This window comes from Salvia splendens, chromosome 20, assembly GCF_004379255.2.
Source record: "Salvia splendens isolate huo1 chromosome 20, SspV2, whole genome shotgun sequence".
Lineage (NCBI taxonomy): Eukaryota > Viridiplantae > Streptophyta > Magnoliopsida > Lamiales > Lamiaceae > Salvia > Salvia splendens.
The window spans coordinates 790,875-805,513 of NC_056051.1; the positions used below are offsets into that span (position 1 = coordinate 790,875).

General features: G+C 36.1%; 1 protein-coding gene across 1 annotated transcript; it reads right to left on the reverse strand.

Annotated features, from left to right (window-relative positions):
* Positions 1-5,293: 5,293 nt before the first annotated feature.
* LOC121780703 (anthocyanin 5-aromatic acyltransferase-like) lies at positions 5,294-6,941 on the reverse strand. The gene has a single exon (XM_042178331.1). It carries the CDS (start codon positions 6,856-6,858, stop codon positions 5,452-5,454), a length of 1,407 nt encoding a protein of 468 aa, XP_042034265.1. The 5' UTR covers positions 6,859-6,941; the 3' UTR covers positions 5,294-5,451.
* Positions 6,942-14,639: the final 7,698 nt, after the last annotated feature.

Genomic DNA, 14,639 nt, shown 5'->3' on the forward strand with positions numbered 1-14,639 from the left:
TCACTTCGTCTTTCTTCAGCCTTTTATGTGTTGGCTCCTCTTGATTGGAACCTCTGCGTTCTGCTTTTAGGGACGACTTAGTCTTCCCGGCAGGGAGAGCATCAATAGTCTGGATTACTCCTTCATATTGCGGCTCGTCATCGTCTTCGGAATCCTCATGCTTTTTCGGATCCTGAGGATTGCAGTTCGCACCTCTCTGTCCTTTGTTCTTTTTCGGCTGCTTGCTTTGGTATTTTTTTAACGTTCCTGTTTTCACAAGAACATCAATACCTGCAGCCAAATCTCGGCACTCCTCGGTATCGTGTCCGTGGGCTTGATGGAAGGAGCAATATTGATCCTGAGGTCGCCGCGCGGCCGATTTCGTCATCCGCCTTGGTTTTTCGAACATATCGGAATGTAGTTCGAAAATTTCCGCTCTTGACTTGTTTAAGGGTACGAACTGAGCGGGCGGCTTCTCAGGATTGAGACGTGGTCCCAATCTGCCTTGTACCGGTGCCCTTTGAATTCTTTCAAAAGGAGTTCGGCGAGGAAGCCTCTGATCGCTATGATCGGGCTTCTTTTCGTCTCCTCGGGATGAGCTGTCTAAAGACCGTTTTCGACGGTCTGCCTCATCCGCACGGGAAAACTGGTCCGCAATGTCCCACATTTCCTGAGCTGTCTGCGGACCGCACTCAACGAGCTTCCTGTAGAGAGCTCCAGGCAGGATTCCATTTTGGAATGCCGAGATGACAAGCAGATCGTTGAGATCGTCTACTTGCAGGCATTCCTTGTGGAATCTTGTCATAAAGTCGCTGATTTTTTCGTCGCGACCTTGACGAATAGAAAGCAGCTGAGCCGAAGTGATCCGGGCTTCCGCTTTCTGAAAGAACCTCCTGTGGAAAGCATCCATTAGATCTCGGTAGGATCTAATGCTGCCTTGAGGAAGGCTATCGAACCACCTTCTGGCGTTCCCGATGAGCAGCTCGGGAAACAGCTTGCACATGTGGACCTCGTTGAGACCCTGGTTCGCCATGTTATATTGATAGCGTCCCAAGAAATCATGAGGATCCACGAGTCCGTCATAGGTTATCGACGGAGTTCGGTAGTTCCGCGGCAAAGGAGTTCGGGTAATATCGTCCGAGAACGGAGTCTTTAATGCTCCGTACATGGCGAACCCGATATCTCTTCGGTACGGAGGAGATGGAGTTCTCCTGTGGTTCCGGTACCGAGGAGGAACAGGAACATGTCGGGATTGAGGATTCTTTCTCCTGGAAGACACGTCACTACTGCGGTAGTGACTTTCATGTCTGGATGAGGAGGGAGAATCCGCCGTTGTCTTCTCCGGCTGTTGGCTCTTCTGCAGGAAGGTTAAGAACTCCTCCTGCTTCTCGGCCAAGAACAGCTTGACAGCTTCATTTAAATCGGGCTGCTGGGAAGATTCGGTGCGACGACTCCTGGAGTGGCTTGTTCCTTCTTCGTGAGAACCGGAGGTAGATGTCTCCCGAGGCCGTTTTTCAGACCTGCGAGCTGGACTAGCTTCCTCATGGTTATCACGAACGGTATTACAGGTAGTATGTGATCTGGTATGCATTTTTTTTTTTTTTTTTTTTTTTTTTTGGGGTGGAAAAAGGGTCAAAAATTCGCTTTATCACAAATTTGGTTCTCTGTTTCCCACAGACGGCGCCAGTGATGAATCCGCGAAAATTTGATGTTAGTGAATGCAGGAAAAACGCAGATCACGACACAGAGAATTTACGTGGTTCGATTTACTGAGGTAAATCTACGTCCACGGGGAAGAAAAGAGGGCAGAGTTGTATTGCTTGATCTGTTTTCTACAGCTTACAATACAGACTTGCTATTTTGTATTCTATCTCTAGAGATCGAGAGAATGTAAAAAACATCTATCTGATCTAGGTTCTACTTATACCAAGGACCAAGATCGTGGCATGCAGCTATTTACTAGGTAGTGGATGTCGTGGAGATCGTGGCGATCTTGCATGGGTCCACTATCCTGCATGAGTTAATGACTGCTTGACACCACTAAATAGATCGTGGGTGTAGTGGAGGTGGAAATCCTGCATGAGTCCACTATCTCCTAGTTCGGTCGAATACTGAGACCGAACTGCTGAATTATTGCCGAGCAGCTTTTGCCGATCTGAGAGTAGAGCTTGATGCCGACCAGAGAGCAGAGTTTGATTGGTTGGCTTTTACTGAGCTGTAGGCTGGGGCCGAACTCTGTGGTTGTGCCGAACTGAACTCTTGAGTCATGCCGAACTGATACTCTTTAGCCATGCCGAACTGATACTCTTTCTTGGGCTTTACTGCTGTTGGGCTTGTTTAGTATTTGTTTAGTACGTACTCCATCAATTATTAAACACTAAATTGGGATTTATGGGGAGCAATACTAAATTTAAAGGCACAAAAACAAAAATATTCACAAGATAAAGAATATTGTTCCTAACATCATTCATATGGATTGTGATTGTATGTATTCTAATTCAACGTCATAAACTCTTGGAGACGATGTATCATTTGCGCTCTAAAAGTATTGAAAATACTTAAAAAAATTATAGAATTAAAGTTAATTGAAAACATGGCAAAAAGTCCTTACTCTATAGACAACTATAAAATTAAAGTTAATTGAACACATAGCAAAAAAATCCTTACTCTATAGACAACTATTTATGCGGAATTGCTAATAAATAGTAAATCACTTTCTCAAAGTCACCAAAGGCTTATGGTTTGTTGAACACATGACGCATAACATCTTCTTATCAAACTAAACTCTTATGAATAAGTAGTTAGTTGAACACATGACGCATAAGTACTAAATACTAAATGAACACTTGAATACACTCTTACACCTATGTCCACTCTGACGGATGTTAGATTAAATTTAACGACAAACGTTTTATGTCGGAGTTACCGTGTGAAAAAATTACCAACGGATTCATTCACTGAATATTACCAACGGAAAAATAGGATTTGATGATAGAAATTTCAATGGGTAAAATTGTTGTCTTTTGTAGTGTAATATCTGTATATTAAATAGTTATTTTTTGTTGTGTAACAATCAAGGCGGCGTAGTGGTGTACTCTAGTTCTATTATCCCTCTGCCACTGCTATAGTGTATTTAACAATCATTTGTTGTTGATGTTGTTTTCACGTATCAATATACATTTTTTCGCAAACTCAATCACTGTTGTTCTCCACCCATGTAAGTTTATTTCACAAGCTACATACATTATATATGTCGTGAAATTCAAAGTATTCGGTCATCAACAAAGAGTTAGTAAAAAACTTCAATAATAAAATATTTCAATCAAATCATATGTTAGGTATGAATAATTCAGTACTCTACTCATGGTCCAATTAGTCAATTGTATGATAATTGTGAGTCCAAATTCAAGTTTGCAATAAAAGGTAGATTTACTTGAAACATTTTCTATATTATCACTCAAATTATGTGAAATTGTCCAAATTGAACTTAACATCCAGGGCAGTGACGGAACCAAAAAATCAAATAAGCCGGGGCTGAAATTTAAAAATAAAATAAATAATAGTATTATTTAATTTTACATGCATTGGTTGTACAACTTTTACGACAAACTACTATTTTCGACAAGTTACCATACATTGAAATGCCGAAGAATAGTTTCATTTCCAATTCTTTTATGAAAATTTCTCTCTCAGTGTATATAACTAAGATATCATTTATCCATTCGTCTTCCATTCTATCTCAGATCTATCTTTCTTAATAAGAATACTAGTACTATTATTTGAAGCACTTGCAATTTAATCATACCTTAGTTTTTTAGAAAAATACAAATACATAACTATAACCAACAACAACAAGATTTCTTAGATAATATATATACATGTACAACTAAATTTACTAACTACAACTTGCACAATACAAATAATTTTATACTAATTCTAGTTTACCAAACTACCAAGTGGGCCAAATCCAAGTACCAAACAAATTAAGACGAATTGAGGAAGATAAAATTAAGAAACATGAGATAGAGATGAACTACTGCCAAAAATAAGATTATTTTATATGATAAAATTAATTTTATAATTTTATAAAATAGTGAACATTTACATACCCTACTGTCCATCAAAATAATTGCCTTAATCGGGGACAGAGGACAGCTTTAAAGATCCGGCGGCAGGCCGTGCTCTCCTGACCAGGCGTGAACTTGTGAGGAGCAATTTAGTAAGTTACTAATAGTAACACCAGCTGTGATTAATGATTTGAGAATTTGGCTAATTATATCAAAAGGCCAAAATTAAAAAGCAGCCCAATAATAAAATTAATAGCCCAAAACTAATAACCCTATTCTTCGTCAAATTTCCCAGAGAACAGTGGTGCGGCGGCATGGCTGGAGTTGGAGACTTGCAGTGCTGGCTTGGTCTGGGGCGGAGACTGGTCGGAGTTGGGCTGTATAAGGGGGGATCGGGGTCTGGTGCCGGCCAAGCCCCCGCTGGCGCGGGGGCTTTGTCTCTACGTGGTTCCATCGCTGATCCAGGGCAACCCTTCTAGAGAGCCCCACGGCCGGGCGGGTGGCCAGAGTCCATCCCGCCCATGTTCTATATGCTATGGTACGCCATCGCCGATACCGGCACCACCGTTGTTTCTTTTATTCAGGCGTGGGCCATGTGATCAACCGGATCGGCCCGGATGTCTTTTTTTGTCCAATAATTCGATGCATAGCAAAAGTAATATACTATCAAATCACAATTTCACATAGTGGTTACCAAGGAATTGACGATACTCGAGCTCGACGTTTAGTCAATAGATTTTCCATATCTTTCCACCCAATATAAAAATCAATAGCACAGAACTTCGTGTAATATGATACTTTATTTAATAGGAACTCGTTACCTTTAGGGTATTTACATTTAGAGAGACACTCCTTCCATTTCATAGTATTGAAATCATTTACAATTTTAGTACGTTCTATAATAATATAGTCATTTCTCTTTTTAATAAAAATAACACATTTGTTCTCAGTTAATTTATCATCTCTTGTCTTTCTATCTTTTTAATTTAATTTCTTAATTTATCTTTCCTTTACTTTATTATAATCATTTCTCTTTTTTAGTAAAAATAACACATTCGTTCTCAGTTAATTTATCATCTCTTCGTCTTTCTATCTTTTTAATTTAATTTCTTAATTTATCTTTCCTTTACTTTAACTCAACACATTTTTACTTAAATCATGTGCCGAAAAGAAACGTCTCCATAGTAAAATGTTTGGAACTCCAGCTTCATTTTGAAACACTACAATTTCGAAAATGTTTCAAGCTCTGAAATCAAATACTCCTACTAAGTTCATTCTATTTTCTTCATTTCTTAATTAATACACCAGTGAGAGTAATTACTGCCTCCAATAAACACACATGCATTTCACAACAAACATCCAAATTGAAGTCCCTACTTTTTTATTTTACCCAACACTAAAAAATTCAGCCCATCAAATCGTTCAGAAACTCACTGAAAACATTAGCATATGACTCCATCTCATCTTTAGGCTTCGACAAACCGATCTCCACACCTCCCTCGAAAAACCTAGATTTGCAGAGCGAAATCGAGTTTCCACCGTCAATAAACAGCGGCTCAAACTTCTCCGGCTTCCCCCACCCGAAATCCACCGCGTAAAAATCGAACCGCGGCGACCCCGCCACCCCAAACTGCCTCTTCCCGATCAATCCCGCATACTCCGCCGGCCAATCCTCCGCCCCCTCCAAAACCCCCTTCTCCCCGCCGGCGCTCTCCTTCACCGCCGCCCCGATCGCCCTCGCCGCCGCCACGAACCCCTCCGCCCCCCTTACCTCGCCGTGCCTCAGCTCCGCCATCGCCAGCACCACGCAGTTGCCGAAGTAATTCGCCGGCAGCGGCGGCCTCAGCCGCCCCCGGCAGTCCACCGTGAACCCGAAAAACTCCACCTCGTCCCCCGCCACGTCGCCGCCGCTCGCCCTGGCCGCGCACGTCCAGAAGAGCGCGCACACCACGGTGAACGACGACAAGTGGGCGGCCGCGCCCCGGGCCAGCGCGAACTCCTTAAGTGCTTCGATCTCATCCGCCCTCACCTCGAACGTGGCCCGGACCTTGTTGGTCGGGAGCGCCACCGGCGGAGGCGGCTCCACCGGGCAACACTCCTTAATTATTAAATCCCAGTACAGCGAATCCAGTCCGTTGAGATCTGTCGCTAATTCTCTAGCGAAAGATGGCAACAGATTGGATTCGGCCAAATCGGTCCCGACGCGGTTTTCCGTGTCCGGACCGATCCGGTTTACCAGGCCCCAGGCCTGGATAAAAGAAACGACGGTGCTGGCGTCGGCGATCGCGTGATGAGTCACGATCCCAATCGCCAGCCCCTTCCCCGGAAACAAGGTCACCTGGATGGCCAAAACCGGGCAGGAAACCTCGGTCTCGGACGCCACTGCCCGGGGCAGAAGAGGCACGAGGGCGTAAAATTCGTCGCAATTCCGTTGCTGATTTCCGGTCAGGTAGCGGAAATCAGCGTCGGATTCAGCAACCGTTAGATCAACGGAGTCTGCTGACCGGTAACGTAGAACGGGCTTTTCGGCCGGATTTAGAGGGTGGATGATGTTTCCAGCGAGGGGGAGGAAATAGGTGAGAGTGAGGGAGAGAGATTGCTTTAGTTGAGGAACAATGGTGTCTAAGAAATGGGGTTTTGAACATGGGAAATCGAAGAAGAGAACGCTTTGATTCGCCGCGAAACCGTACCATAGCATGTCGAAGAACACGAGCGGGACGGACTCTGGCGACCCGCCCGGCCGCGGGGATATCTTGGAGCTCTCGAGAAGGGTTGCCATGGTGGGATTGACGTGGATGTTGTTGAACATCATTATATAGGGGGAAGGTGAGTGTTTACTCAATTAATATAGATATATAGATTAACAACAGTCTCGTTATTTTAGTCGGTTCATGAATAAGAGTCTCTGATTCATTGTTATTATAAATGGGAAGAGGCCTCACATTTCACACACATATTGTTCAAAATTAGAGCTCATATTCCACTAACATTTTTCTATTACCTTGCGGATAGGCCATCTGACGCAGTTGACATCGAGGGACACCTCGGCAATGTCGGAGTTCGAGCTCGAGTAGCACCATGAGATGATCGTCTACCTTCGCGCACAAATGAAGAAGAAGTAGTTTTTCCATTTTTTTTTAATTTCTAGGACTTGTAATTTTTATTTTCTAGGACTTAATTTTTATTCGAGCTCGAGTTGCACCATGTATGGGGCCTATAGATTTAGAGGAGTTGTGGTCTGAGATTGAAATTTAGGGAAATGATGACGCGGAGGGGATTGGATTCCCTAACGATTAATGGTGGACGGGAGGCAATATTATTTTTATAACCCAATTTATAACGCTCAAGTTCATTTTCTTTCTATAAATTTGCGTACATCCACTTAATAAAAAACTACTGCTTTCAGTTACAAATCAAATTTATATTAAAATATGTGTTTAAATATGTTCTAATTTTTTAATTAATTAAATGATTTAAAGGAGAGTAATAGAAGCTCGATACTTTTTTATATATTTATTCAATTTAAAAGTATATAATTATAAATTATGATAGTGATTTTTAAATAATTAAATAAAGGAACTCAGGTTGTAATTGTGATTTATAATTTAAATTAATTTGAGAATAGAAGTTATTAATTTTTTTATATAGTTAGTATCCTAAAATTAAATATTTTATTAAAATAAAACTACTAACTCATATTATATTTTTAAAAAAACAGCATCCACTTATTAAATTTCAAGTTCTGTCATTAATCAATTGTATTTGAAATTTCTCATTGTAAACAGCTGTGACTCTTATTATATCATTAGTGATGCAATGAAATACGCGTCATACCCTCACAAATATGGACATTAATATTGGTGCAATAAAATAATCCAATTGTTGATTTTCATTATATATTTTACAGCTGATTTCTCATTTTACTAAATATGGACGCTAGTCAAGCAGAGACACACACACACATATTTATGTATCGAAATCAATAAAAAAAGAGTAGTGCTAAATGGTCATATTATGGCCAGTCATAATATTAAAAAATTATTAAAATTTTGTGTAATTAATGTAAAATTGATGAAATTTATGCATCTAGAGAGTAGCAATTCTTTAAAGACTAATATACCCTTATATATTAAATACTACTTATGTAGAAGTAAAATAAATTGTAAGGACATTGTATTTATAAATATTATTAAGTGACACAATATACTTGTACGACAAAATTACAAGGAGTCTTATGTTATAAACAAATTATCAATTTAAGTATATAATTCAAATTCTCTTTTTTCAATTTACTATTCTTTGTTCACTTATGCTACAGTCAATTTGAAGTTACATTAACTGAATTAATCCCAAATATTAATTACGAAAAATAAATTTATTATTTTAATCAATTTTAACTACACTAGTAATATTTAATTCTAACAACATAATCTATCGTAATTAAAGAGCATTGATAATGAAATTTACACAACAACAATTGTTTAATCTTCCCATAATTGGATAAATTCTTTTAATTAATAACTAAAAATTTAATTTTACTAATTTTTTATTTAAAATACATTTAATCATAATATTCAAGCAACGTATAAATATTAGTATTAACAAAAATATTATTTTAATATTTTTCGAAGAAGTGTACTTCAATATTAAAAATTTAATATCATATTTTGATACTATGAATTAATTTATTATATATGTATAATATTCATAATCTATAGTATATAAATTTATAATATAATTTATAGTATATAAATATTATTATTGATTTTGTAACAAATTACTCAAGAAAGGAGCGGAATAAATAAATTAAAAAGAAACTACAATTAAAGACTAAGGGTAGTATTGTCAACTGAATTAAGCATTAAATGAGATAATTAAATTATTAATATCTAAAAATATCTATATTTGCTGAAATGCCATTTATGGCCGGCCACGTTATGGCCACATTATGGCCATTTAAATTATGACTAAAGTTGAGGTGATGTTTGGCCGTTACGTTCACGACTATGTAGACACAAGACACAAAACACAAAAATCAAGTGAATTTTCACTATTTTTTAGTTTTCTAAATTGATGATCGTCTGTGGACCTTCCATGATATCAGTGAATCCCATCTAATTAATTAATTAAGTAAGATGTGTATCAATTTAATTCCACGTGATTTGAGCCTATTACTAGATCTATTTTAATAGATCTATTAGTATGGATTATTGAGCCTTTTCCAGTTTAATAATTGGGGGTGGTGCTTCTTTCGTATTCCTCCGTCCCTGAAAATATAGTTCAGTTTTGACATTTCGATCGATCTGCAAAATGTTGTTCACTTAGCTTTGTTTTCATTTTTGGTAAAGAGACTCTCACTTTCCACTAACTTATTTCACTCACATTCTATTATAAAACTAATATATAAATATGAGACCTATATTCGACTAAATTATTATATCGAGTCAAACATGGACAATATTTTGTGGACGAATAGAGTATCAATGAAATCTAATTTACTGAAAAATATTGTACTGGAACTCTAGTGCATGCGCATATTTTTTTTATTTGGATAGTAGGTTATTATTTTCAGTAAATAAGTCACATATTTATACCAACTTATAAAATTAATATATTAATTATAATTTTTTTTGTACATTAACTAACATGAAAAATACTGAAATGTGGTCATTTATCATACAAGACCTATTTCTTTTATGTATCACACCATGAGGTCCACTATTATTTAGGATATAGAGAGTACTGTAATTCCAGATATAGGTTAATGAATTTTTCATATTATCTTTCTTTGAATAAGACAAATAAGTAAAAAGGAGAAAATAACTGAATGAGAATTTTTTTACTAACTGAGACATTTCATATTAACATTTTTTTAAGTTGAACTGATATTAAGTGGACATGATATTTCAAAAGATACTCCCTCAGCTCCTAATAATTTGTCACCATTTGATCCCACAGAGTTTTAAGAAATATAATAGAAATTTATTGACATTTGGGTCATACTTTTATATATTAATTTTATAAAATGTAAATGAGAATGAGTTAGTGGAATGTGAGGTCCATTACCAAAAATGATAAAAGTAAAATGTGACAATTTTTTTAAGACGAACAAAAATTGAAATAAATGACAAATATTCAAGATCAGAGGGGAGTACTTTATACTTTAAACTAATGCATATTTTTGCATATTTTGCACTATTATTTATAAAAAATAAATATGACCCACCATTATTTACATTAGCAAAAATTAAAAAACAAGGTTAATTTGCCTCTAAATTTTTACATATTTTCAAATTATTGTTTTGCATATTATTTGAAAAATCTACATATATATTACTTAACAATTGATTTGTTCTGATTTATAGCTAAAGTATTGGTTTATTCTTATTTCTGAATCAATCAATGATTTTTTTATGATTTATAATCAAATTATTGATTTTTTCTTATTCATGTGGATATATTGGACATCAATCACAACAATATCACATCATGGAAAATGAAACGACCTCATAATCTAAATTGACAAAAAATGAAATTGTATATACATAACTAGAGTTTGGTTAAAATTTAAACATTTGCATGCAAATACCCCAAAAATAATAATGTAAGAACTCTTTTCCCTCACAAAACACGATATAAATTTTCTTGAAACATGTTTCACACTAAAATATGGACTATTTTTTTAGGGAAAATTGAACTTAAAATGGTAACTTATATTTATATTTTGCACAAAAATGATATCTGATTTTTTTTATATCGTTTTTTGTATCCCGTGATTAAATATGTGATTTTGGGTCATGAAGGATGTCTTTTAGAAATTTCAGTTAAACTGCAATATATGTGATTTCTTTTTTTTTCTTTTTTATTTCTTTTTTTTTCTTAGTTTCTATTTCTTCCTTTTCTTTCTTTCTTTCTTTTTTAGTGTCCTATTTTCATTTTTACCATTCAGAATATTCCATGAAATTTATTGAAAGTATAATTCATCTTTCATTTTTACAGATAAAATTAGAAGGGGGAGAGAATTGAACGCATTTTATGGGAGTCGTTTTTTTCTAAATTTTGTATATTGTTCATGTCTTTGGATGATGATGAGATTAGAATACCAAACATAATTGTATACTATAGAATGTACAAACATTCATTGAGTTCGATTTTGGATCCTCGTTTCAGATGCAACAGATTGAATAGTATTCGTTGATGAAATAGAAACTTAAACCATTGCATGTAGCATTTTGCTGATGAATGACAATATACCTGCTTAGGAAAGATTTCAAATTCTAGTATGTACTCCGTCTCATAATAGATGGCACACTTAGAGCATCCACAATGGCGCCAGTCCCGGCGGACGTCCGGCCGGTGTGCCGGAGTTCCGCACGGGACGTCCGCCATTGCGCAGCGGTGAAGCGGATACGGACGTCCGCTGCGGACACCGGAGTTCCGCGGCGTTCCAGGGACGTCCGCCATTGCGTTGACCCCACGGACGTCCGCGCGGACGTCCCGATTATTTTATATTTTTTTCGAAAATTTAATGAAAATTTTATTCCGTAATCGTGGCGAAATTTTAATTCCGTAAATTGTTTAATTTGGTGAATTTGTGGTCCTAAACATATGACCGAAATACGAATTTGTCCGTAACATTTAGTTTTTTAAAAACGGGTCCATAACAAAATGAAAATGTATCCGAAGTAGTCCTTTTTTTACGGTTCCGTCAAAAAACTAACGGTCAACGCTAATTGCACAGTGACATGACCGTTAGTTTTTTTACGGAACTGTAAAAAAATGACCATGAAAGTCTCACTTCTTGTCAACGCACATAAAGAGAAAAAAACCGCAGACTGATCAAGAGGATATCACCAAACTGACCCAACATGCATACTTTAAACAGATATGCAATGACTCGCATCCAAGTGGTCAAGATGACTCCACAAATATCTATCTACGTGCTGTCGGGCGTGCAAACTGAAGCGGATCTCAAAGCCTTAACCGTCGATACTATTAATTAGTAATGGGAAGTAAGGGTCAAATCCCACAGAGATGAAGATGCTACAACATGTGTCGCGATAATATTGGGATGGCTGCTGCCACGCAACAAGTGGGTTAAGTTCTATCTACTGGAATGAGTGGATTGCAAAATAAAATGCTAACTAATCAACTAGACTAAAGCATGCGAAAAACATTAACATTTCTGACGGATCAAGAAGATTAATGAAAACGGAAGGTATACTCCGAAAAAGAAAAGTAACGGGGAACACTTGCCTAATTTACGTACTAGCAGATAAAGCTGGAAAAAGCAACTAAAGCAAATAGCAACCGCATATCGGGTTTCCTAACTAACTTCCGACGTCTTCTTCCTCAATTGAACAAGCAAAACAAGCAACTCAACACACTCAGCAGATTTGAAACATAGCATGTAGCCAGAAACAGGAAATAAACAAATCGCAACTAGATCCATGCAATTCGGTTAAGTGAACAACGAATCAAACAATGTCTACTCCAATTCCATGCAATTCTCACCCAAAACTCTAGATCTAACGTAAATCAAACACTAAACAGCTAGATCGACGAAATCGAACGACAATCAAACATAAGAGATCACAGAATAAGCATAATCGAATTTGTCAACACAAGATTCAACGTAAACCGAACAGGAAGCTTCATTGCAGCAAACTTTCTCACAAGAATTCAAAATCAAATAACAACTTATCAAACTCGAGCGATCAAGATCCAGCTGGAACACAACTAGCAAGGAGATTAACTAAGAACACTTGGAAATAACAACAGATTCAGAACTTGTATCTAGAAAACCAAACAAAAACAATAAAAATGATTGTAGCGACTACTCTTATCTTAAGAACATGAAACAAACGGTTGATTCTAGGTAAACTAGGCTCTCTCCCTCCAAAGCTCCATCCTCAGTAGATCCTCTTGATCATTTAGCACGGTTGTCTGACATGGTCACATCATCTTCGCCCACTTGATACGTTTGCTAAGCTTTTTGGCCATTTTTCCCTTTCTGTGCGCCACTTGATCAAGGCACACCACTGCTCAACCAACCTGATATTCTGCACACTAAAAACTCCACTCTTCTCGCATTATCTCCCTAAATCAGTATATCAACCACCAATAAAACTATGCATGAAACGAGTCATATCAGACCACTCCGACAAGAATTTCATTAGTTATGGACCTGTTTTTTAAAAAGTGAATGTTTTAGACCAAATTCGTATTTTGGTCAAATGTTTAGGATCAAAATTAACCTTTACACTTAGCAAAATAATTAGCTTAATATTAACCTACTAATAATCTTATATTAAGTCTAATCGGGTTAAATTAGGACTAATTGACGGTTGACCGTCAAAAATGATGGAAACCGTTAAAAAAGACCTATTCGACAGCGCCTTCGTATGTTTTGGATTCGATTTTTAAAAAATGAGTGTTTTGGACCAAAATCGTAAATTGATCATATAGTTAAGACCAAAATAGTACTTAACTCTAAAAAAAATAGATATTACCATTTTTGTGTAAAACACAATATGAGGTTCCATTTTTTAAGTTCACTCTTTAGACAAAATGAATAAAACTATTGCAATTAATGGTTAATAAAGTTTCCGGATTATGTTTTCTTTTAATGTCAACAGTTAATATAAAGAGTAATGCTATGCAGCCATAATATGGCCAACCACACAATCGTATTTTTGTAAATAATTATAAAAGTCAATGCAATAAATTAATAGTAATAGTTAGTGCTAAGATAATTTTACTTAATTACCCTTTTCTCAATTTTTTACTTCAAATTTAAATTTACAACATTCTCTCTCCATAATAATTTATGCACAATTTACGAGCCCTATCAATAATTTATGTATTAAACACTAAGGTGTATTATAATCTAATAATAATATATTATATTGTACTATGATATAAGATTATTAGATTGTGAAATATTATGACAACATAGTATTGAAACTTAATATTAAGTTATAACTAAATTATGAATTTATGATAGCTTTTTTCGTCATACTTAATTTATAAAAATAAAAATATTTCTTAATATTACAGTATATGCTGAGTAATATTAATTTAAATAAAAAGCAAAAGGATATAAAGTACTCTAATGAAACGTAAATATCTTCTAAAAATAATAAAAACATTGTTGGATGGATGAATATAAAGTACTTACTTTATAAACTAAGGTGCATGAAAAAAGTTAATGAAATGTAAATTATGCTTTTATATTTTTAATGCAATCACATTTTGTACCTAAATTCAAACTACTGATTTATATTCTTTAATTCATCACTATAAACAAATTTCTCCAATTTTATATTTCTATTGTTGACTCGGCTCGTGTTTTAAGAAATGTAAAGAACAGTAGATGGAAAAAGTTAACGTTAATCATACTTTTATATTTTTACTATACACTTGTAATTCCTATAGTCAGTGTAATGTCCGGTCCACTAATTACCAAAAGTAATAAAAAGTAAATATGACAGGGATTGTTGTTCACAGTTCAAACTTGCCTCTCCCAGTGCAACCGTACCGTACGTACCATATCGGCGCATAGTTGTTGAGAAAGTAAATGCAACCATGAAA

Bases quoted from the DNA above. Each gene is read 5' to 3' on its own strand.
- LOC121780703 (XM_042178331.1), bottom strand. From the start codon at position 6,858: ATGATGTTCAACAACATCCACGTCAATCCCACCATGGCAACCCTTCTC.